The 22,203-nt window shown below is 63.1% G+C and overlaps 3 protein-coding genes across 19 annotated transcripts in view; 2 read left to right on the top strand and 1 right to left on the bottom strand.

Annotated features, from left to right (window-relative positions):
* Window positions 1-195: 195 nt before the first annotated feature.
* Window positions 196-4,269, top strand: LOC133751210 (gametogenetin-like). Its single transcript, XM_062181092.1, has 2 exons — window positions 196-1,284; window positions 3,499-4,269. The coding sequence occupies exons 1-2, from the start codon at window positions 724-726 to the stop codon at window positions 4,051-4,053; spliced, it is 1,116 nt and encodes a 371-aa protein (XP_062037076.1). The 5' UTR covers window positions 196-723; the 3' UTR covers window positions 4,054-4,269.
* A 41-nt stretch (window positions 4,270-4,310) lies between these two features.
* BAG5 (BAG cochaperone 5) lies at window positions 4,311-8,314 on the bottom strand. Of its 3 annotated transcripts, none has more exons than XM_062181091.1 (2): window positions 8,242-8,314; window positions 4,311-7,467 (listed from the first exon to the last, which is right to left on the bottom strand). In XM_062181091.1, exon 2 carries the CDS (start codon window positions 7,440-7,442, stop codon window positions 6,099-6,101), a length of 1,344 nt encoding a protein of 447 aa, XP_062037075.1. In that variant the 5' UTR covers window positions 7,443-7,467; window positions 8,242-8,314; the 3' UTR covers window positions 4,311-6,098. The 3 variants fall into 3 exon arrangements, with proteins under 3 accessions (XP_062037075.1, XP_062037073.1, XP_062037072.1); XM_062181089.1 differs by lacking the exon at window positions 8,242-8,314 and adding an exon at window positions 8,128-8,165; XM_062181088.1 differs by lacking the exon at window positions 8,242-8,314 and adding an exon at window positions 7,696-7,809.
* A 187-nt stretch (window positions 8,315-8,501) lies between these two features.
* The window catches only part of LOC133751207 (kinesin light chain 1), a 98,762-nt gene continuing 85,060 nt past the window's right edge, over window positions 8,502-22,203 (top strand). For 14 of the 15 annotated variants that reach the window (XR_009864786.1, XM_062181080.1, XM_062181076.1 and 11 more), the window contains exons 1-3: window positions 8,502-8,624; window positions 19,643-19,840; window positions 20,586-20,649. Coding sequence is in view for 13 of the 15 variants with exons in the window: in XM_062181080.1 (XP_062037064.1) it covers window positions 8,502-8,624; window positions 19,643-19,840; window positions 20,586-20,649 (385 nt within the window). In the remaining 2 variants the exon portion in view is untranslated. Of the gene's footprint in view, window positions 8,625-19,642; window positions 19,841-20,585; window positions 20,650-22,203 lie in introns of those variants that run through there. The other variant, XM_062181083.1, reaches the window with a different exon arrangement.

Genomic DNA, 22,203 nt, shown 5'->3' with positions numbered 1-22,203 from the left:
CGTGCGGCCTGGGCGTCAGGAGGACGGGGCAGAGGGCAGGTGCTGCCCAAGCTGCCACAGCTGGGCTCGGGGCGGCTGGGCTGTGGCTCTCACAGCCCCTGGGCTCCTCACCTTCCTCTTAGCCAGGAGCAGCTGCAGCAGTCAGCGCTGGGCCGGGCACACCATGAACGAGCAGGTCTTCCCCCGGGGCGGCCCTCAGGTGGCCCTGAGTCCACGCACACCTGTGACCAGGCACCAGGTCTTCATGGACAGAGGGGCCCTGGGGATCCTGGCCGGACCTCCATGCCTGCTTATGCCCCCAAGTAGGCCCGGAGCCCTCTCCTCCCGGCCCAGGAGTGACGGCACTGTCTGCCTGGGCTGCAGTGCTGAGCCCCAGGCACCTTGCTGCCAGCCATGGACACCTGCTGGCGCTTCCTCCCCCAGGTCTGGCCGGGGGGGACGAAGTCCCAGAGGCCACAGTGTGCACCTGCAGCCTCCTTTTTCTTCTCACCTGGCCGGGCACACCCCTCCCCCTTGCTGCTGTTCCCATGGGGAAGGGGCCGGGCACACACACGCTGAGCCAGGGACAAAGCACGGAGCAGCTGTGTGGGAACAGCAGGCAAGGGGCAGACTGGGGGCCTTGGGCCAGGTGTCCCAACATCCTGTGCACCTGACCCCCAGTCCAGCCGCCCACCAGCACCAACCCCGCCTTGCAGATAGGAAACCGAGGCCCAAGGGGACGCAATGCAGTTGCTAGGTCCCAGGGGGTGGCAGCAGGGGGAGCTGGCATGGGGTGGGCCTGGCCAGCTACCGGCCCTGTCTGAACAGGGCAGCCTGGCCCAGGGAAAGTCCACAGGGAGACGGGGGTCTCTAGCTTGCCCTTCCCCCTGGGGTCTGGGCAGCCAGTGCAGCTCTGAGCACATCTCGGGGAGGGTCGGCCACAGCTGGGCAGGGCCCGGAAGCTGGACGCTGCCCACCACATCCCGTGCAAGCCTCATCAGCAAAGCGGCATGGGCCACATGTGGGGGCCCTCACTGGGGAGACAGGCAGGTGGGGCCCCCAAACGCATCCTCTCGTTCAGCTACACAAGTGCCCCCAACACCGTCCTCCACAGCCAAAGCCAGGGGCTGCCAGGAGTCAGGGACCGGGGGTGGAGGGAGGGCCCCGGCACAGGCCCGTCCGCCCTTCCTGGAGGCTGCTGACCCCTGGCCTCGGGCCTGGCAGTCACCGTCCCTCGCCACGCCGACGCCCTGCCCTCGGTTCCAGCTCTCAGCAGTCATCAGACCCAGGACAGCCCTGGGCAAGGTGAGTGCCCCGAGCCTTGAGGACCAGTCACATGGACAAAGGCGTGGGGTCTGTTGTGTGCGAGGGTGGGGCTGCAGGTCCTGGATGGGGTCCTCGAGGGCCACCACGGGGGCAGAGGTCACAGCAGCACCTGGTGCCCAGCACTGGCTCTGGGTGTCCTCGGTGCCCCTCCCTGGCCACCCCACCACACTCCAGCTGTCCTCCCCCGCCCCCTACCAGAAGCCCCGTTCTCTGCCAGGGCAGCGAGCAGGGGACTGCTCTGATTCCAATCCACCCAGAAGGAACCCACCTGGGGGGTGAACCCGCGGATGGAAGCTGACACTCCCTCTGCTTTCAAATGAAGACGTGCTAAAGAATTAGTGATAATAAAGGCCGGCGCCGTGGCTCACTGGGCTAATCCTCCGCCTGCGGCGCCGGCATCCCATATGGGCGCCGGATTCTGTTCCGGTTGCTCCTCTTCCAGTCCAGCTCTCTGCTGTGGCCCGGGAAGGCAGTGGAGGATGGCCCAAGTGCTTGGCCCTGCACCCGCATGGGAGACCAGGAGGAAGCGCCTGGCTCCTGGTTTCGGATCAGCGCAGCGCCGGCCGTAGCAGCCATTTGGAGAGTGAACCAGCGGATGGAAGACCTTTCTCTCTCTCTCACTGTCTATAACTCTTGTCAAATAAAAAAGAATTAGTAATAATAAAAAACGGACACATGGCACCACTGAGGGGGTGTGTGCACCGGCCTCACCCTCTCCCACTTTTTAGAATAAACTGATTCAGGGAGCTGGGCAGTTCTTCCAGCTTTTTTTTTTTTTAATAATTAATTTTATTTTTCAAAGATTTATTTATTTATTTGAAAGAGTTACACAGAGAAGAGAGGCGCGCGGGGGGGGGGGGTGTCTTCCATCCGTTGGTTCACTCCCCAGTTGCCGCAATGGCCGGAGTTGCACTGATCTGAAGCCAGGAGCCAGGAGCTTCCTCCAGGTCTCCCACCTGGGTGCAGGGGCCCAAGCACTTGGGCCATCTTCTGCTGCCCTCCCAGGCCACAGCAGAGAGCTGGACTGAAAGAGGAACAACCGGGACTGGAACCGGGATGCCGGCACTGCAGGCGCTGGCCCCCAGCTTTTGCTTTTAAACCTTCAGTTTGTTTATTTTCACTTGAAAGCAGACAGAGATCTCCCACTGCTCCACTCCCCCAAATGCCTGCCTACAGCTGGGGCTGCTCAGACCACAGCCAGTGGCCAGGGACTCCATCCAGTCTCCTCTGTGGGTGGCGCCTGCACCTGCTGCCTCCCAGGTGGGCACTGGCGGGAAGCTGGGCTGCAGGCACCGAGGCCGGGACTCAAACCCAGGACTGCAGTGTGGGACTCGGGCATCCTGAGTGGCATCTCAAATGCTGTGCCAAATGCCCCTCCTCCCCCCCCGGCTGTGAAAGTGGCAAAAGTGACTCGAACCCAAGGGGCCTGGGCCTGCCTGGGCTCCTGCTGCACAGCCAGTGTGCTCACGGGCTTCTGTAAGCCCTGCGGCCCAGGCAGCCACACGTGGATGCAGGAGGCTCTCTGGAGGGGGGCCCACACACCCCACGTCTGCACACGCTGAGCCCTTCTGCCTGCCCCATCCGCCACGTGGCCGTGCAGGCCCCTGGGGAGGCGATCCCGTCTCAGAACCACCTCTGAAGTCCACTCAACACCAACACCTGCCCTGAGTGGGGCTGGGGCCTCACAGCAGACACCCTGCAGAGGCTCGGCAGGGGGTGGACCAGGGTCAGGTCACTGCAGCACAGCCTGCCAGGGTACTGTGCTCCGCCCCTCGCCCAGCCCAGCCCTGCCTGAAGCACGCAGAGGGAGGCTTCTTGGTCTAAGGAGCCCAAGGTCATGTGCTCACCTCTGAGTGCAGAGGACTGACTGAGATGCCAAGGTCTTCCCAAGTACTCTTTTCTTTACTTGAGAGGCAGACAAGTGAGGTTCCAACTGCTGGTTCCCCCAGACACAGCCAGCTCAGTCCAGGTCTCCGCGTGGTGGCAGGGACCCAAGGGACCGCCTGCCTCCCGGGGTGCACACTAGCAGGAAGCTGGAATCAGGTTCCAGCGCTGAGAACCGAGCCCAGGGGCTCTGCTGTGGGACACGGGCATTGCTAGCATTAAGCCAAACACCTATGCTCCGGAGTGTTCTGTTCACGATGGATCGGAGACAGTGACAGACACCTTCCATCCTCTGGTTCTTTCCCCCAGATGGCCACAATGGCTAGGGTCGGTCCAGGCCAAAGCCAGGAGCCTAGAACTCCATCAGCGTCTCCCACATGGGTGGCAGGGCCCCAAGCGCTTGCACCGCCCTCCGCTGCCTTCCCAGGCGGATCAGCAGGGAGCTGGGTTGGAGTGGAGCAGCCGGGACTCCACCTGACACTCACATGGGTTTTGGTGTCAGGCAGAGGCTTAACCCCCTGCACAGCGCCAGCCCCTCCAAAGTATTCTTTTCAACCGAATCTCGGCCTGGCTAAGCCCGCACGCCTGGAGAGGCGGTCTTTGCTCCACCACGGGGCTCACGTGGGAGCTGAAAGCAGGCAGACGACACAAGTACTCGCAGGAAGAGGCCGGAAACAGAAAAGAGAAGTTGGTGCCACCACGGAATGCACTGAGTGCCGACAAACGGCTGACCGAAGTGGACCTGGCCGTGCAGGCACCAGAGCTGGACCGGAGGTTGCCGGGGCCCCAGGTGGGGCCGAACCCGAGCCCTCCTCACGGCTCTGCCAAGGGGCGGGGCACAGGTGCCGCAACAGCACTCTGTAACTCTAGACTCCTCTCCAGGAAGTTTCCAGAACCAGGTCCAAGTTTCTTCCCCTTTCTATAGAAAGGTCAATTCCTGTGTCAGACCACAGCCCTGCCCCCAGCCCTGCCAAGGGGACAGAGACCCACCCATTCCTGCCTCCAGCTGCAGCAAGGAGCCCACCCGCCACGCACCGCCGGCCTGGCACTACAGGGACCCCTCCCCCGTCACACACATCAGGTGACGACGCGCCGGGGCCAGCAGGGAACACACCAGACTCAGCCTCTCTCCACTACAAACATGAAGCCCAGATTTATTGCGTGGATCACCAAGGGTGCTAATCGGCACCAACATTCCCACGGTTAACGGGGGCGGGGACCCAGTGCACCGCGGATCAGCCACTCCTTCCCCAGGGGAAAACACCAGACCTGATACAAGCTTTGCAGACAAAACGAACACAGATCCCCCGAAACAGATAAAAACCGGGGGGCGACGTAAAACAAGCGCAGAAAGCCGCCGATCCTAACACACCCCAGGCACACAGGCGTCGGCAGCCGGCCTGGCGGAGCGAAGTCAAGGAAAGAAAGCGCAAGGCCGGTTTTGTGTGCACAGGGATCCCGTGTTTAATGCAGAGCGAGGCACACAGTCGGGGAGCAGCTGCGGTACAGAGTCTCCGCAGAGATCGGAACACCACAACACGTGAGGAGCCCGGCTCGGCCCAGGCACACGGGGCTCCCAGCGGGCTCGGGGCGCCACAGGCCCACGCACGAGGGCTGGCTCTGGGCAGCAGCCAGGGCACGGACAGGTTCAGAGGGGACGCAGTGAACGCTGGACGGCCACTCAAGGCCGACGCGGACCGCGCCAGTGCCCCTGGCTGCACCGCTGCAGAAACCTGACGTCAGCTGTCAGAGCGTCGGGTGCTGGGGGGAGATGTTGACAGCTAACGTTCCGACAGCTCTGGTCAAAACGAGGACTCCAGGGACCGCGCTGAGCACCTGCAGGTGCCGGGGCCCCGGCCCACCACGCAGGGTCTGCATTCAGCAGGAGGGGCCGTACCGTCGGGGGCCACGCCTCAGCTCCTCGTGGGCACGTAAGCCTATTCCTCTACCTCTCACTTCCTGCCCGGCTCCCGACTCGGGGCACCGTGCCCTCCGTCAGGGCCGCTCTGGGAAAGGGGACTGCAGCAACACTGCCACGGCACCTCGGCACTGGGCACACGCGGTCCTCGGGAAGTGCGGACAGGGCCGTCCTGCCGCGTGCCGGGTGCAGCCTTTCCCTGCCGGTGGTGGGCACGGAGCGGCCCCGGGCAGCAGATGCCGCCTCCTGTGACCGGGCCCCGGGGTTCTCATCCTCCTGGTCCCCGGGGGACCTCGGGTTCAGATGGACCACAGAAACCAGCTGAGGGCGTCCGACAGCGGTGCCTCGCCCCCTCCGAGGCGGTCTGTTATTTTCATCATTTCATTACGCTGCACACAGAGGGTTTTCCCTTCTTAGATGCGGAGAACAGAACTGTTTCCACACGGAAGATGCTGACGAAGAACTGAGCCTCGGAGGACACACCCACCCCCTGGGCTGGGCGGGGCCTCAGTGCAAACACGGGGTCTGCGCCCCGACTGCACTACGGAGCCAGAAATTTCCCCCTTCTCCTAATTCTTCCAGTATTCCGTGAAGCTACGCCTAGTCTAGGCTTAAGTTCGCACATGAACACGTGCACACCCCACTTAAAATTACAAACGCTACCTCTACTTCACTTTCTGATGACAAGCACAGGAAACACCGGCCACACGGACCACGCCCCGAGGGAGGGGGCGTCCCGCGGTGACAGCTGCCTGGCACCACCAAGAGCTGCAGAGATACGGAATATAATTTGCTCAAGTTACAAACACCGAGACTGAAATACGCAAGTACAAACCACAGCCCGGCTGGGGAGCCGAGCGCGCTAGGAGATGTCGAGGTCTACACGCAGTGCAAAACAAGCCAGGCCGCGGCGGGCTCCGCACCTGCCGCTCAGTACTCCCCCTCGCGGGCTCAGTACTGCCACTCGGGGGCTCAGTACTCCCCCTCACGGTCAGTACTCCCACTCGTCCGACTTGAGGTCCAGGTAGCTGAGGATGTTCTGGGCCAGCTTCACCGCCTGCTTCCGCGCGGCCTTGCACTTCTCCTCGCCCTGCGGGTCGACCGCGTCCAGGGCCAGCAGCTGCTTGGTGAGCAGCTCCTCCAGCCGGATGTAGTTCTTGTCGGCCCGGTTGCCGTCGAAGGCCAGGACCTCGCCCTGGATCTCCGACAGGTTCCCGAGGACGCTCCAGACGGCCTGGTGGGACGGGTGCTCCGCGCCCACGAACAGCTTCCTCTTCTCCAGCGCCTCCTTCAGGTCCACGTAGGTGACCAGCGTCTGCACCTCGATCACCGCCCGTCTCCGCGCCTCCCGGATGCAGGGGTTCTTCTCCAGGCTCACCTCGTCCAGCTGTCCGATGAGGCCCTGCAGCTCCGTCTTGGAGCTCAGGTACAGCTCGGCGGGGCTCTGCGCGCGCAGAAGCTCGTCCTTGACCTCCCTCATCCTCTTGAGCACCTTCTCTATCTTGAGGATGGACTGGTTCTGCCCCAGGTCGAAGGCGTGGGTCGTGTCTGCTTCCTCCTCCAGGTCCAGGTACTTGAGCAGCTTGTTGATGTCCTCCACCACCTCCCTGCGGTAGTTCCTGATGTCCGTGTGCCCGGCCACGTCCAGTGCGTCCAGGTCGGCCAGCAGCCCCGAGAGCACGCAGGACAGGTGCCGGCAGGTCTCGTCGGCGCACACGCCCATCAGCAGCGCGATCACCGTGCCGCGGGCCTTGTTCACCGTGCACATCACGGCGTTGATCCTGGCGACGGACGGGTGCGCGTCCTCGGAGAGCGGCAGCGAGGGCTGCTTCCGCAGGCAGCCCTCCAGGATCTCCTGCACGGCGCACACCCTGCTCAGCGCGCGGTAGCGGGCTCTCCGCAGCGAGACCTTGCCGCCGGTCTTGACGTGCGTCAGCCGCAGCACGATGTCCTGGATGCTCTCCTCCAGCCCGTCCACGGCGCAGCCGCCCCCGCCGTACAAGGGCACGATCTTCTCCTGCGCCAGGGCCTGCGCCTCGTGGAACAGGTTCCGGATCTCCAGGCGGCGCGGGTGGCTGGCGTTCTGCTCCAGCTCCTTGAGCAGCCGCTCCGTCTCCTGCGCCGCCCGCTTCCGGGCCTGCTGGATGTCGCCCTTGCCCTCGGTGTCCACGGAGTCTATCTCGAACAGCTGCCGGGTCAGCGTCCGCTCCAGCCGGCGGTAGGCCTTGTCGTCCGCCAGCCCGCTGAAGCCGAGCACCTGCTGCTCCAAGCCCTTCACCTCCCTCTGGATCTCCTGCAGCCTGCTGATGGCCGGGTGCTGGTTTCCCATGTCCATGCTCCGCTGCCGGGGCTCACGAGCACTGGAGGGCGACAAGAGAGCTCATTACAGCGCGGGGCGGGCGGGGCACCAGCGGGTCCGCAAGGCCCTGGCCAGGGCACGCCCAGGCCTGCGGGACAGGCCCCGCCAAGGGCCCCGCGCTCGCCGGGCCTTCCCCGCCCGGGACGCCGCCCACGCCCGCCGCACTGCCTCCCACGAGCAGCCCGCGGGCCGCCGGGCCCGGCGCGGCCCTCCCCCCCCCGCACTTTACCCGGCCGAGGTCCCGGCTCCCCGGAGGCGCGGCGGCCAGGTGGAAGGTCAGCCCTTCTCGGGGTGCGGCGGCGGGGCCGGGCCCCAGCGGCATCCCCCTCAGCCCCCCGCTCGGTCTGGACGGGGCGGCCGGTGAAGGGGCCGGCGGCGGCGGCAGCTACTGGCCGCAGCGGCCGCTCCGGGCGTCTCGGCCCCGGACCCCGGCTCGCCGCCGGCCCTGACCTCACAATGGGCGCGCGGGGGAGGCCGCGGCCCGGGCGCCCCGCGAGGACGGGCGGCAGGGGCGCGGAGCGGGGCCCGGCGCGGCGGGGAGCCCGGCCAGGCGCGGCCGCGTGGGAGCCCGCGCGGGGGAGCAGGGTGGCCCGGCGGGAGCCCCTCGCCGGCGCCGGGCGGAGAGAGCAGACGCAGTCGCCGGCGCCCCCGCACCACTCACCCGCGCCATCTCGCGCTCCGCGGCCGCCCACGACTTCCGCAGAGCCCGCGGCGCCCGTCCGGGGCCGACCACCCCCACGCCCTGGGAAAAGACGGCTCCGCGCCCACGCCTCACCTCGAGCCGCGCCCCGGGCCTCCGGGACGACCGCGGACCGGGGAACTCGCCGGCGTGCGCCCGCGCCGCCCGGTCCCGGCAGACCTCCTCCGCGCCGCCCCGACCCCACAGAACCCCCTCCGCAGCCCGTGGCACCGCGGGGAAAGCGCGCGGTCGGCCACACCGCGGCGCGCCCGCCGGCTTTGCGACCCTGCCGTAAGGCAGCCCCGCTCGCCGTCGCGCACGCTGCCGGGCGCCGCGGGCAAGGTGGGCGCGGCCGCATGGCGGCGGGGCGGCGGGCGCCGCGGGCCCTCGTCCCGCCCCTCTGCCGGGCCTTCGCGGGCGGCGGCGGGCGGCGGGCCCCGGAGCGCGGTGCGGAGCGCAGGGAAGCAGCGCCGAGCGGGGTAAGCGCTGGCTGCCGGCCGCCCCCTGGCCTGGCGCCCACCGCCGGGGTGCGCGGCCCTGGGTTCCGGAAGCGCCCGGAGCGGCACGCCAGGGCCGGCCGTGCTTTCCGCAGGCGCTGGCGGGCGCGGGCCGACGTCGGGAGCGGCTGCGGAGCGCGGAGCCGGGCCTGGGCCGTCGTTACCGGGCGAGGAGAAGGGGCCGCGGGGAGGTGCGACGCTTCGGGCCGGCGGGTGTTCGTGCGGCTTCCGCTCCCACGCGCGCACGCCCGCCTGGCTCGCGGGGCTCTGGTGAGGGTTCAGCCTCTGTGGGCAGCCCTGTGGCCACGAGAGGGTTGCGCGGTTTGAGGCTTTTCCGCGGCCGGCGTGGGCGCCGGTGCCAGCACCGCAACAGGTCCCGCAGGCCGCTAGCTGGAGCCCCGGACCCGCGCGGGGGCTGTGCGTGCGGTCAGGGGCCGTGGGGGGCCGTGCGGTCAGGGGCTGTGCGGGCCATGCGGGCCGGGGCCGTGTGGTCAGGGGCCGTGCGGTCCGGGGCTGTGCGAGGCCGTGTGGTCAGGGGCCGTGCGGTCCGGGGCTGTGCGGGCCGGGGCCATGCGGTCTGGGGCCTAGTGGTCAGGGCTGTGCGGGCCGTGCGGGCCGGGGCTGTGTGGTCAGGGGCCGTGCGGGCCGGGGCTGTGCGGGCCATGCGGGCCGGGGCCGTGGGGGGCCGTGCGGGCCGTGGCTGTGTGGTCAGGGGCTGTGTGGTCAGGGGCCGTGTGGTCCGGGGCTGTGCGGGCCATGCGGGCCGGGGCCGTGGGGGGCCGTGCGGGCCGGGGCCGTGTGGTCAGGGGCCGTGCGGTCCGGGGCTGTGTGGTCAGGGGCCGTGCGGTCAGGGGCTGTGTGGTCAGGGGCCGCGTGGTCCGGCATTGTGACCCCCGCCGGGTGCTCGGGGTGTCCGAGTGCCCGTGCGGGTGTTTGGAGGGAGCTGGGGAACAGCTGTTGCCCAGGGCAGCCGCGTGTGCGGGCGCCCCAGGTCGGGTGTTCCCGAGGGTGGTCTTCCAGGGTGAGTACCCTCTCCCCCTCGTGTCCGCATTTCTCCTTGGTTCTCTCTTCCGCCCCTGAGTCTGTCCAGCGCGCTGCATTCCCATCTCTGGCCCCTGGTGTCTTTCTTTCTTTCTTTCTTTTATTTTTATTTTTTGACAGGCAGAGTGGACAGTGAGAGAGAGAGAGAGAGAGAAAGGTCTTCCTTTTTGCCATTGGTTCACCCTCCAATGGCTGCTGCGGCCGGCGCATCTCGCTGATCCGAAGCCAGGAGCCAGGTGCTTCTCCTGGTCTCCCATGGGGTGCAGGGCCCAAGCACTTGGGCCATCCTCCACTGCCTTCCCGGGCCATAGCAGAGAGCTGGCCTGGAAGAGGGGCAACCGGGACAGAATCCGGCGCCCCGACCGGGACTAGAACCTGGTGTGCTGGCGCTGCGAGGTGGAGGATGAGCCTGTTGAGCCGCGGCACCGGCTGGCCCCTGGTTTCTAACAAATGCTACAGAACTCCTGTCAGGTGTCGCTCTCACCCCAGCCCAGCAAAACCTCAGCGCCGAGTGTCCCTGCACGCTTCCCCTTGCAGACCGCGTCCCGGGTAGTGTGCACCCGCGGCCCCGTAGCTTACCTGCACGATCTTTAAGGCATGCATACGTCATTTATTTGAAAGGCAGAGTTAGAGACAGGGAGACAGAGAGAGAGAGAGAGAGGTCTTCTGGTTCACTCCCCCAAACAGCTGCTATGGTCAGGGCTGGGCCAGGGCAAATCCAGGAGCCAGGAGCTCCACCTGGTCTCCCATGTGCATGGCAGGGGCCCAAGGACCTGGGCTGTCCTCTGCTGCTTTCCCAGGAGCATTAGCAGGGAGCTGGGTGGGACTTGAACCTGTGCCGGTACGGGGCGCTGCCATCGTAGGCAGCGGCTTAACCTGCGACACCGCGACGCCGGCCCCCTCTCGCGCTTTTGACCATGACCTGTGCTGCCGAAACAGCGGTGCAGTCGTGTGTGGTGGTGCTGGTGCTTCCTGCACAGGCTCGCCACGGGCCCCGTGGACACTGCCACGCACAGATCCTGTCAGTGGGCACTGCGTGGTGCCGCGTGCGTCCTCGCTGCCTGCAGCGGTGCTGGTGCTGGGGCCGGTGTTGTGGTGCCGCCAGTCCAGCCGTCCCCTGCCGCCGTGCCGCTTTGAGACCCGGCTGCTCTGCCCCTGCCTCAGCTTCCTGCCAGCGCGTCTGGGAGGGCCGTGGCCGAGGGCCCAGGTCCACCATGTGGGAGACCACGACGAAGCTCCTGCCTCCTGTCTCAGCCCCGCATTTGGGACGTGAACCAGCAGATGGACAGACTTTTTTAAAAGAGATTTTATTTATTCATTTGACAGGTAGAGTTACAGACAGTGAGAGAGAGAGAGAGAGAGAGAGAGAGAGAGAGAGAGGGGTCCTCCATCTGCTGGTTCATTCCCCATTTGGCCACAGCGGCCAGAACTGAGCTGATCTGATCTGAAGCCAGGAGCCTCCTCCAGGTCTCCCATGTGGGTGCAGAGGCCCAAGGACTTGGGCCATCTTCTACTGCTTTCCCAGGCCATAGCAGAGAGCTGGACTGGAAGAGGAGCAGCCAGGACCCGAACCGGCGCCCATATGGGATGCCAGCGCCGCAGGCAGAGGATTAACCTAGTGCGCCACAGTGCCGGCCCCTGCATCTCTCTTTCTGTCACTCTGCCTTTCTAAATAGTAAATAAATAAATCTTCAAATACAAATGCCCGTGCCAAGTCCACTGATCCTGAGACCTCCCAGGGAAAGTATGATGCGCACAGCGCTGGACCGGCCCACGGCCAGCCGGGCAGCCTGGCTTGAGAGCAGTGGAGCTGGGACAAGCCCAGGACACTCTGTGCCGGCTCTGGCCACGTGGGCGGGAAGGGCGAGGTGCATCCTTAGCAGGGGGTGACGGTGTCTGTGGGATGCCCTTCCGAAACCAGGAGACTCCCGGTTGGTTTCCGAGTGGGAAGCCCGCTCGGCGTGGGCTGCCCTCAGTGAGCTGTGGGTGTGGTGTGGCGTCTGCGGAGTGGGCATGGTGGAGGCGTGGGCCCCGGCCCCGGCCTGACAGGAGCGCTGCACCTCTTTCCTTCCCCGGTGCTTTGGCCACGGTCGATGGGTTGAGCAGGGGCGCTTCCAGGAGGAGGGCGCCCAGCCTGGCACCGCATGGTTACGGAGGCAGAAGGATTCGGCTCCCGCCCCCGACAGGCGAGGCCGGGCTTGGCCCTTCCTCTGAGAGGTGCGCGGGCCTGCCAGGCGGCTCCCTGGGGAGTGTCAGGCTCAGGCCTGCCAGGGCCCCGGGGAAGCCAGGTTTCAGGGCGCTGTGCCCTCTGCACGGGACTTTGCTTTTACAAAGCGGTCTTCCAGGGCGCAGCTGCTGGTGACGTGGAAGTGCCTGGCCACGGTGCCAGAGCGAAGGCCCCAAAGGCCACACAAGGGTTTCTTCCCACGGTGGCTCCTGGATGTGGGAACGTCAGCTTGCTCGTTACACACGGCTAGGATGGCTCTGAGCATTCCCGGTGCGGAGCCTGGACGGGGCGGGCCCGGAATCTCAGGCCCGTCCAGTGGGGAAGCAGGGAAGGCCTGGGGGTGGGCCCTGCCCCGGGGCTGCTCTGGGGGACAAGCTCCAAAACACTCGTGGGAATGTTCGGCTGGTTTTCTGCGGAACATTGGAGATTATATTGATTTTAGGCTGATGAATAAAATATTGAAGATCAGGTGTTACAATCCTGCCTAAAAGGATTAAGTTGCTTAGCACCAATAGTTCTTTTTTTAATTTGGAAGACAGTGACAGAGCGAGAGCTCTCTTCTGTCACTGGTTCTTTCCCCAGTGACCACAGCAACCAGGGCTGGGCCAGGACTGCCCAGGAGCCTGAGACCTCTCCCGACGCTCCTGCGAGGGGTCGGGCCGGGCACTCGGCCGTCAGTCACGTGCCGCCTTCTCAGGCGCCATCAGAGCAGCGGGGACTGGAATCTGCGCTCGGATTTGGGATGCTGACGTCAGGAGCAGCGGCTTGGCCCCCGCAGCACCGGGCTGGTGTGGCTGCAGGCCTGCTCTCCCGCTCAGCTGCGATGGCGCACTGAGATAGGTGCCAGACAGAACTGACAGGGAGAGGCATGAAGGCGTCTGGGTCCACGGCGGGAAAGGCACGCGGGACGTGGGAAGGTGCAGGGGCCAGGCAGTGTGGGCAGTGCCGGTTTCACTAAGCAGCCTGGCCGAGGGCCCCACCCCCAGCAGCAGCGGCTGCCCAGGGGCCCCAGCTGTGGACCTCTGCACCAGCTCCCTCTGCCTTCTCCAGCAGCTGGCCAAGGCTGCCCCACGTCACTGACCTGTCCACTGGCACCGGGGCCTCAGAGGACCGTGGTCCCCTCTCCCAGCTGCTCGGAGTTCACAGGGAAGTCCTGGACAGGCTCCAGAGCGGCCGTTCAGGGCACCCAGCCCCAGCCGTGAGCTCGCTCAGGGCCGCTGGGCGGGGCTGCTGCCATGGTGCTGCGGGGAGAGACGCCGCCTGCAGTGCCGGCATCCCATGTGGTGCTGGTTCAAGTCCTGGCTGCCTCACTTCTGCTCCAGCTCCCTGCTGTTGGCTGGGGAAGCAGCAGAAGAGCCCAAGTGCTTGGGTCCCTGCCACACATGTGGGAATGCCCGCAGGTGAAGCTCCTGGCTTCAGTCTGGCTGTTGGAGCCATCTGGGGGGAACCAGTGGATGAAAAATCTCTTTCCCCCTCTCTATGAATGAATGAATGTATATTTTCATTTGTAAAGATGGCTGGCTTGGCCAGCACTGCGGCTCACTTGGCTAATCCTCCGCCTGTGGCACTGGCACCCTGGGTTCTAGTCCTGGTTGGGGCGCCGGATTCTGTCCCAGTTGCTCCTCTTTCAGTCCAGCTCTCTGCTATGGCCCGGGAGGGCAGTGGAGGATGGCCCAGGTCCTTGGGCCCTGCACCCGCATGGGAGACCAGGAGGAAGCACCTGGCTCCTGGCTTCGGATTGGCACAGCTCCAGCCATTGCAGCCATTAGGGGAGTGAACCAACGGAAGGAAGACCTTTCTCTCTGTCTCTTTCTCTAACTCTGCCTGTCAAAAAAAAAAAAAAAAAAAAAAAGAATGGCTGGCTGTCCTGGCGGTGTTTCCATTGTCGCCAGCCCTGTGTAGTGTAGGTGACACCACCACACGTCTGTGTAAGTTAAGCCCTGCCAAGAGAGTCCATGGGAGGGACTCCATTCCCCCAACTGCTTGGTGCCACCGAGAAGGGGGAGGGGCCCCATGGTCCTGCGGGAGAAGCAGCTGTGGGCAAGGGGCCACAGCTGGGAGGGCCCCCTCACCTGGGGCTGAGGGAGAGCCCGGAGGGCCCGGGCCTGGGCCTGAGGCCTGCTGAGGGGCTTCTGAGGCTTGGGGAGGGTGGGGGCGGACACGAGGAGCCGGGCAAGGCCCTTCAGGGCGTGGGAGCGGGGAGATGGCAGGAGATGCCCGGAGTCTAGGCGCGGTCCTAGAATTGTGGGGGAAGAAGTAGGAGCCCCCACCGCATCCCAGGGAGGTCACCTGGGGTGGGGCCAGCCATGAGGACCGTGTTTTGTGGCTCGTGTGGGCGACACCGGGGTGAAGGTGTAACCGAGCAGCGCCCTCCGGAGGCCTGGGAAGCGTAGAGAGCTGAGCCTGTGGTATCCTCGCTCAGAACCGCGTCACCGTCTTCTCACGGCGAGAGCAGGCGCCAGGTTTGGAAGGTTTCCTTCCGGTGTCTTTCCGAATACGGGTGATCAGACTTACGTATAGGAAGTCTGAATAACTATTGACGTGGTAATCTTGAATGGTCTGTCATTCCGTAAATGTATTTGGGGGAATCAAAACATTTTCAGGGGGGCTGGCATTGTGGTGCAGCGGGTTAAGCCACTGCCTGTGAGGCCAACATCTCATGGGCGCTGTTTCAAGTTCCGGTTGCTCCACTTCCGGTCCAGCTCCCTGCTATGGCTGGGAAAGCAGCGAGGGCGGCTGGCACCCTCCTGACCGTCCCTGGCTGCAGGCAGAGGGGCAGGCCCTCACTCCCTAGGCCCCTCGTTCGGTCTCTGAATGGCGTGGTAGTTCTCACTGGTCTGGAGCTCATCTGTGGAGCTCATCTGGACGGCAACGGGCATTTTCTGTTGGGTTTTGTTGTCAGTTTTTTACCAAAACTCTAGCTGGAGGGTGTTTGGCACGATGGTCAGAGGCTGTGCTTGGGACACCACATCTCATGGCACAGGGTGTCCACTTCCAGCTCAAGTGCCGGGGCTCCTGCCGCCCAGGTGGGGTCAGGTTCTGGCCCCCTGACTTCAGCCTGGCCTACCTCCGCTCTCAGAGCTCGCTCGCCCTCCCTCCCTCCTTCTCCCCCCCCCCCCCCTGCCTTTCGTGGAGAAAGGCAGGAGGCCTCTTCCTTGACCTCCTCTGTTAAGATTCTTGCACTCTGCGCGTCTGGCAGGTCACCGGCTGCGGCTGTGCTGAGTCACTGTGCTGGTGGGGCTCTGCGTGGTGCCTTCCGGAGCTGAGCGCACAGGCCCCAGGCTCTCCACGGGCTGCGGGCAGGGCTGTGAGGTGACCGCACAGCAGCACGGTGCTCTCTGTGTGACCCACGTCCCTGGACCTGTGCTACAGGAAGTGGCCGGGCCGCCCCGTCGGGCTGCCCCAGCACACGCACTCCTGTCACCGTTTAAATCCCTGTGTTTAGAGCGTTTGGAATTGAAAGGTTTGGGGAGGTTGTGGCCCAGACTCACTGGGCTGCGTTGGGGAGGGAGGGCGGCTCGGCGTGGAGCTCGGAGGGAGAGCTGCAGGCTGCCCCGCCGGCCTTCTCCTGGTCTTTGGGTGATTGTCAGGGCGGGGTCCGGGGGCCTGCGAGACCACCAGACCCGAGCCGGGGACCGGCGTAGACCTGGATGGCGCTGATGAACTTTAAGCTCTCCACACCCTTTCTCGGAGTGACCCAGCCCCCGTCCCCTGCTGCCCGTGGCTCCTCTCCCTTCTGTAGCCTGTGGTCACCGTCAGCCTCCCCGGTTCGCTGTGTCAGTTTCTGAGATGATTATTCTGCCTTTGCAGATGAATCTATCAGTAGGCATCGGGTAGACAGCAAGCTGTTCCGTTTTAGATTTTGCAAGACCTGCGTTCTCGGCTGCTAGGAAAGCACGGCTTACAATGCCGCAGTGAACCGCAGTGAACCGCGAGGCTCTGCAGGAAGTGCCTTCCAGGGGCCACGCAGGTGTTCTTTGTTTCTTTTCTTTTTCTCTTTGATTAAATGGAGTTTTTTTTCTTTAAAGATTTATTTATTTTATTTGAAAGAGTCACACAGAGAGAGGAGAGGCAGAGAGAGAGAGAGAGGTCTTCCATCCACTGGTTCACTCCCCAGTTGGCTGCAACAGCCGGAGCTACGTTGATCAGAAGCCAGGAGCCAGGAGCTTCTTCCGGGTCTCCCATGTGGGTGCAGGGGCCCAAGGATTTGGGCCATTTTCTGCTGCTTTCCCAGGTCACTAGCAGAGAGCTGGATCAGAAGGGGAGCAGCCAGGACTTGAACTGGTGCCCTTGTGGGATGCAGGTGTCACAGGTGGTGGCTTTACCCACTGCAGCACAACACCAGCCATGGAAGATCTCTCTGCCTTTTCTTTTTCTTTTTTTAAATTTATTTGACAGGTAGAGTTACAGACAGTGAGATAGAGACAGAGAGAAAGGTCTTCTTTCCCTTGGTTCACTCCCCTAATGGCCACAACAGCCAGCGCTGTGCCGATCCAAAGCCAGGAGCCAGGTGCTTCCTCCTGGTCTCCCATGCGGGTGCAGGGCCCAAGGACTTGGGCCATCCTCCACTGCCTTCCCGGGCCACAGCAGAGAGCTGGCCTGGAAGAGGAGCAACCGGGACTAGAACCCAGCGCCACCCCCCCCCCCCCCGTTTTAAGATTTATTTATTTATTTAAAAGGCATAGCTGTAGAGAGAGAGAGAGAGAAGAGAGAGAGAGGTGTTTTCTATCCGCTGGTTCACTCCCCAAATGGCTGCAACGGCCAGAGCTGTGCCGAACCCAAGCCAGGTGCCAGGAGCTTCTTCGAGGTCTCCCACATGGGTGCAGGGGCCCAAAGACTTGGGCCATCTTCCACTGCTTTCCGAGACCATAGCAGAGAGCTGGATTGGAAGTGGAGCAGCTGAGACTCAAACCAGCCCCCTCTTTTTACCTTTCAAGTAAATTAATTAATTTAGAAAAAAATTTCAAAGACATTTAAAACTAGTTTATATATAGTAAAATGAGTGTGTCCATTGTAAGTGTAAGAAATCTACACTGACTTTGAGAGATGTGTAAACCCGCACAGTCAGCACCCAGCAGGGTCTGAGGTCCCCCGAGGGCCCACTGTGCGTCTGCCTGGCTCTCCCTGGGCGCCGCCACCCTGCACTGGCCCTCCTGAGTGTCTGCCTGGCTCTCCCTGGGCGCCGCCACCCTGCACCGGCCCTCCTGTGCGTCTGCCTGGCTCTCCCTGGGCGCCGCCACCCTGCACCGGCCCTCCTGTGCGTCTGCCTGGCTCTCCCTGGGCGCCGCCACCCTGCACCGGCCCTCCTGTGCGTCTGCCTGGCTCTCCCTGGGCGCCGCCACCCTGCACCGGCCCTCCTGTGCGTCTGCCTGGCTCTCCCTGGGCGCCGCCACCCTGCACCGGCCCTCCTGTGCGTCTGCCTGGCTCTCCCTGGGCGCCGCCACCCTGCACCGGCCCTCCTGAGCGTCTGCCTGGCTCTCCCTGGGCGCCGCCACCCTGCACCGGCCGTGCCGCTCCTCGTGGCTGCGGGCTTGCGAGCCGGTGGGAAGTCTCGGTCGTGCTGGCGGTGGAAGCCACATTCCGTAGAGATTTCCGAGCTGAGTGCATTTCGTTTTTTTCTTCCAGGAATGTTGTTCACGTTGTTCTTGTCACAGCCTGGTCTTTGATGGTTCAGCTGACCCTTTGTTCTGAAGGCCAGGCCTCTGCGCCTGCGCCACAAGTCAGGGCGCAGAGCCGTTTCGGCTCCCAGATTGCTGCGTAGTAGTGCCCCCTGCGCCCGGCACCTGTCTTTCCCAGAATGCTCTATAAATAGAGTCACAGAGCTTGCAGGCTTGTGAGTAGCAAAATGCATTTCTGACTGCCAGTGCGCCCAGAGCTCCTGTGGAGCGGTTTCCCGTGGACACGCCCCTGTTTTCCTGCTCACCAGGGGAGGGACAGTGCTGTTTACAGATTCTGGTGGTTGTCCGCAAAGGCACTTCTTCTTCTCTTTTAAAGATTTATTTATTTAAGCCGGCGCCGCGGCTCACTAGGCTAAACCTCCGCCTTGCGGCGCCGGCACACCGGGTTCTAGTCCCAGTCGGGGCACCGGATTCTGTCCCGGTTGCCCCTCTTCCAGGCCAGCTCTCTGCTGTGGCCAGGGAGTGCAGTGGAGGATGGCCCAAGTGCTTGGGCCCTGCACCCCATGGGAGACCAGGATAAGTACCTGGCTCCTGCCATCGGATCAGCGCGGTGCGCCGGCCGCAGCGCGCCTACCGTGGCAGCCATTGGAGGGTGAACCAACGGCAAAAAGGAAAACCTTTCTCTCTGTCTCTCACTGTCCACTCTGCCTGTCAAAAAAAAAAAAATTATTTATTTGTATTTGAAAGAGTTAGAGAGAGGGAGAGAGAGAGAGGTCCGCTGGTTCACTCCACAGATGGCCACAATGGCCAGCGCTGGGCCAGGCCGAAGCCAGGAGTCAAGAGCTTCCTCCGGGTCTCCCATGTGGGTGCAGGGCCCGAGCACTTGGTCATCCTCCACTGCTTTCCCAGGATACAGCCGGGACTCAAACTGGCGCCCATAGGGGATGCCGGCACTGCAGGCGGCGGCTTTACCTGCTACGCCACAGCGCCGGCCCCCTTTACATTTTTATTTATTTGTTTTCATTTTATTTGAAGCACAGAGGGGGCCGGTGTTGTGGTGTGGAGGGTACGCGTCTGCTGGAAACATGGGCGTCCCGGCTCCGGCTCCGGTGCTGCTACTGATGCAGCTTCTTGCTTTGCGCCTGGAAGGCAGCAGAAGTCCTGGCCGTGAAGGCTGTCGGGAAACTCACTTTACTGTCACTCCGCCTTTCAAATAAATAAGTCTTTTTTTTTTTTTTCCCCAAGAGAGAAACAGAGAAAGAGCTCCCACTTGATTGACTCTCCAAGTGCCCACAGCAGCCAGGGCTGGGGCAGGCCGATGGCAGGAGGCTGCGGCTCAGCCCCGGAGTCCCACCTGGTGGCAGAGAACCGAGTGCCTCGGCCATCGTTGCTCTCCCTGGGAGATGGACTCAGCGGCAAACCAGGACTCGAACCCAAGCGTGCCTCACCCACTGTGCCAAATGCCTGCCCGCCACGCAGGTGTTGATGGGAATATGTGCACAGTAGTTCCCCCTTGTCCTGGAGGCACACTCCCCAGATGGCCACAATGACCACAGCTGTGCCAGACCGAAGCCAGGAGCCAGGGGCTTCATCTAGGTCTCCCACATGGGTGCAGGGGCCCAGGGACTTGGGCCGTCTTCCACTGCTTTCCCAGGCCACAGCAGAGAGCTGGATGGGAAGTGGAGCAGCCGGGACTTGAACTGGCACCCATGTGGGACGCTGGCATTGCAAGCAGCAGCTTTACCCACTGACCACTTTTTTCCTTTTTTAAATATTTATTTTCTTCTACTTGAAAGGCAGAGCGACAGAGAGAGAGAGATCTACCACCTGCCGCTTGATTCCCCACGTGCCCACAGCCGCCCGGGTTCGGGCCAGCACTCCACCTGGGTCTCCGTGTGGGCGGCAGGGTCCCGCGCTCTTGGGCCGCCTTCTGTGCTTCCCCGTCAACAGCAGGGTGGGGCGGGGTATCTGGGGCTCGGACCGCGTCACAGTGCAGCTGTGGGGTTTCCCTGCCCTGCCGAGGGGTGAGCAGATAAGTGAGGAGGGTAATGAGGACCTGTTGTAGTGACGAGGATTTGCTGGTTTGTGGTTTAATCCTGTTCCTTTTGTTGAAGGCCTCAGGGTTCTGCCCTCCGAGGAAATCTTGCCATGACTGGATCGGACCCCCAGACCGACACTCAAACCTGCGACCCGTTCACTTCTACATCCCGGAAAACGAGTCGCCGCTGGAGCGGAGGCTCCGGGAGTTAAGACAGGAAACGCAAGAGTGGAATCAGCGGTTCTGGGCGGCTCAGAACTTGGCTTTCGCTAAGGTGAGTTCGGGTGTGAGGTCGGCAGGGAAAGAGTGACACAGTTGGCCACGCGGGGGCGCCAGAGCCTCGCGTTCCCTCAGTCTCCGCCCCTCTGTGCGGCTCTGACAAGTGTGTTGGGGGCTCCTAGAGGCACAGATCCGGAGAGCCCCAGGGCAGTGCCGCCTTCTCCTGAATGAACTATGAAAGGGAATAATTAAACTTTATCTCGCCGGGTGTGCCGAGTCTCCTCGGTGCATTTTAGTCTGTACATTTGTGAACAGGACCCCCAAAGTTTACTGCATATCTCAATTGCTTTTTTTTTTTTTTTTAAATTAATTTATTTGAAGTCGAGTTAACAGAGAGGGAGAGACAGACAGAGAGATCTCCTGTCTACTGGTTCACTCCCCAGATGGCTGCAACAGCAGAGCTGGGCCAGGCTGAGGCCAGGAGCCAGGGGCTTCCTCCGGGTCTCCCACGTGGTGCAGGGCCCAAGGACCTGGGCCATCCTCGCTGCTCTCCCAGGCCACAGCAGGGAGCTGGATGGGAAGTGGAGCAGCCGGGACACAAACAGTGCCCATGTGGGTGTTGCAGGCGCAGCTCGACCTGTCACCACAGCGCCGGCCCCTGTGCCTCCCAGTCCCAATCCTGGGTCAAGCAGGGAACCCTAACACGGGTCTGGAGATGGACCATTTCTCAGGAAGCCGCCCCGCCTTCCCTGGAGCAGAGGGGCGGGACACAGGAGATTCTGACGGCCGTCTTCTTTCAGGAGAAGGAGGAGTTTATTCACTCAAGACTCAGAGCGAAAGGCCTGGGCCCGAGAACTGGACCAGGTCAGTCTCCGCTTCTCCTTCTCGTTGTTGGGTCGAGCAGCTCCGTGAGGAGTCAGGAGAAGGGGTGCCGAGGGAGGGAGGGAGGCTCTGGGGTGGGCACTCCCGGGCAGGCGTGTGGGGAGTGAGCCAGGCAGGCGGGCACTCTGGGCGAGCACTCCCGGGCAGGCCAGCACTCCTGGGTGAGCACTCCCGGGCAGGGGAGCACTCCTGGGCAGGCCGGCACTCCTGGGTGAGCACTTCCGGGCAGGGGAGCACTCCCAGGCAGGCGTGTGGGGAGTGAGCCAGGCAGGCGGGCACTCTGGGCGAGCACTCCCGGGCAGGCCGGCACTCCCGGGTGAGCACTCCCGGGCAGGGGAGCACTCCTGGGCAGGCCGGCACTCCCGGGCAGGCGTGTGGGGAGTGAGCCAGGCAGGTGGGCACTCTGGGTGAGCACTCCCGGGCAGGCGGGCACTCCTGGGCAGGGGAGCACTCCCGGGCAGGCCGGCACTCCTGGGTGAGCACTCCCGGGCAGGCCAGCACTCCCGGGCAGCCGTGTGGAGAGTGAGCCAGGCCAGGGAACTCTTCTTCCTCTCTCTGTCCTGCTGCCTTTCAAGTATACAGAAATAAACAGTTTTAAAAAAACCAGGGACCAGCACATGTGACCTAGCAGCCTGAGCTGTGATCTGCAGTGTCGGCTTCCCGTGTGGGTGCTGGCCCACGTCCTGGCTCTGCCTCCAGGCCAGCTCGCGGCTGGGGCACCTGGGAGGGCAGCAGAGGATGGCCCAAAACAAAGCACATGGGAGACCTGGAAGAGGCTCCTGGCTCCTGGCTTCGGCCTGGCCCAGTGCAGGCAGTTTTGCCCTTCGAGGAGTGAACGAGTGGATGGAAGTTCTCTCTCTCTCTCTCTCTCTGGCTCTCTCTCTCTCTCTCTCTCTGGCTCTCCCTCTGTCTCTGTAACTCTGCCTTTCAAATAAACAAATCTTTAAAAAGAAAATCAATACTTTTGCCATCTCCTGCCCCTCACACACGGCTGTAGTTCCATCTTGTGAATCTATTTCTACTGCAGCAACTTTACGGACTCCAGTCTCTCTTTTTTTAAAAAAAGACTTATTTATTTGAGAGAGAGATTCTTCCACCTGCTGGCTTATTCCCCAAATAGCTCCAACAACTGGGGCTGGGCCAGGCTGAAGCCAGAGCCAGGAACTCCATCCGAGTCTCCATGAGGGTGCTGGGGCCCAGGTACTTGGGCCATCTTCTGCTGCTTTCCCAGGCACCTTAGCAGGGAGCTGAATCAAAAGTGGAGCAGCCCGAGTGCTTGGGCCCTGCACCCAAGTGGGAGACTGGGAAGAAGCTCCTGGCTCCTGACTTCAGATCGGCACAATTCCAGCCATCGCAGCCATTTGGGGAGTGGACCAGTGGAAGGAGACTTTTCTGTCTCTTCCTCTCTGTCTGTAACTCTCCCTCTCAAATAAATAAACAAAATCTTTTTTTTTTTTTTTTTGGTGGAAAAACATATATTTAGAATTCGCCAGCTGGACTCAGTTCAGATGATCCCAGTTTTGTTGGCAACGTCCA

This window comes from Lepus europaeus, chromosome 22 (assembly GCF_033115175.1).
Source record: "Lepus europaeus isolate LE1 chromosome 22, mLepTim1.pri, whole genome shotgun sequence".
NCBI lineage: Eukaryota > Metazoa > Chordata > Mammalia > Lagomorpha > Leporidae > Lepus > Lepus europaeus.
The sequence above is the reverse complement of the archived record's forward strand: the minus strand, read 5'-3'. Positions and strand labels throughout refer to the sequence as shown.

Bases quoted from the DNA above. Each gene is read 5' to 3' on its own strand.
- LOC133751210 (XM_062181092.1), top strand. From the start codon at position 724: ATGCAGTTGCTAGGTCCCAGGGGGTGGCAGCAGGGGGAGCTGGCATGG. The intron at 1,285-3,498 runs GTGAGTGCCCCG...TCTTTCCCCCAG, and splicing joins CCAGGACAGCCCTGGGCAAG to ATGGCCACAATGGCTAGGGT.
- BAG5 (XM_062181091.1), bottom strand. From the start codon at position 7,442: ATGGACATGGGAAACCAGCACCCGGCCATCAGCAGGCTGCAGGAGATC.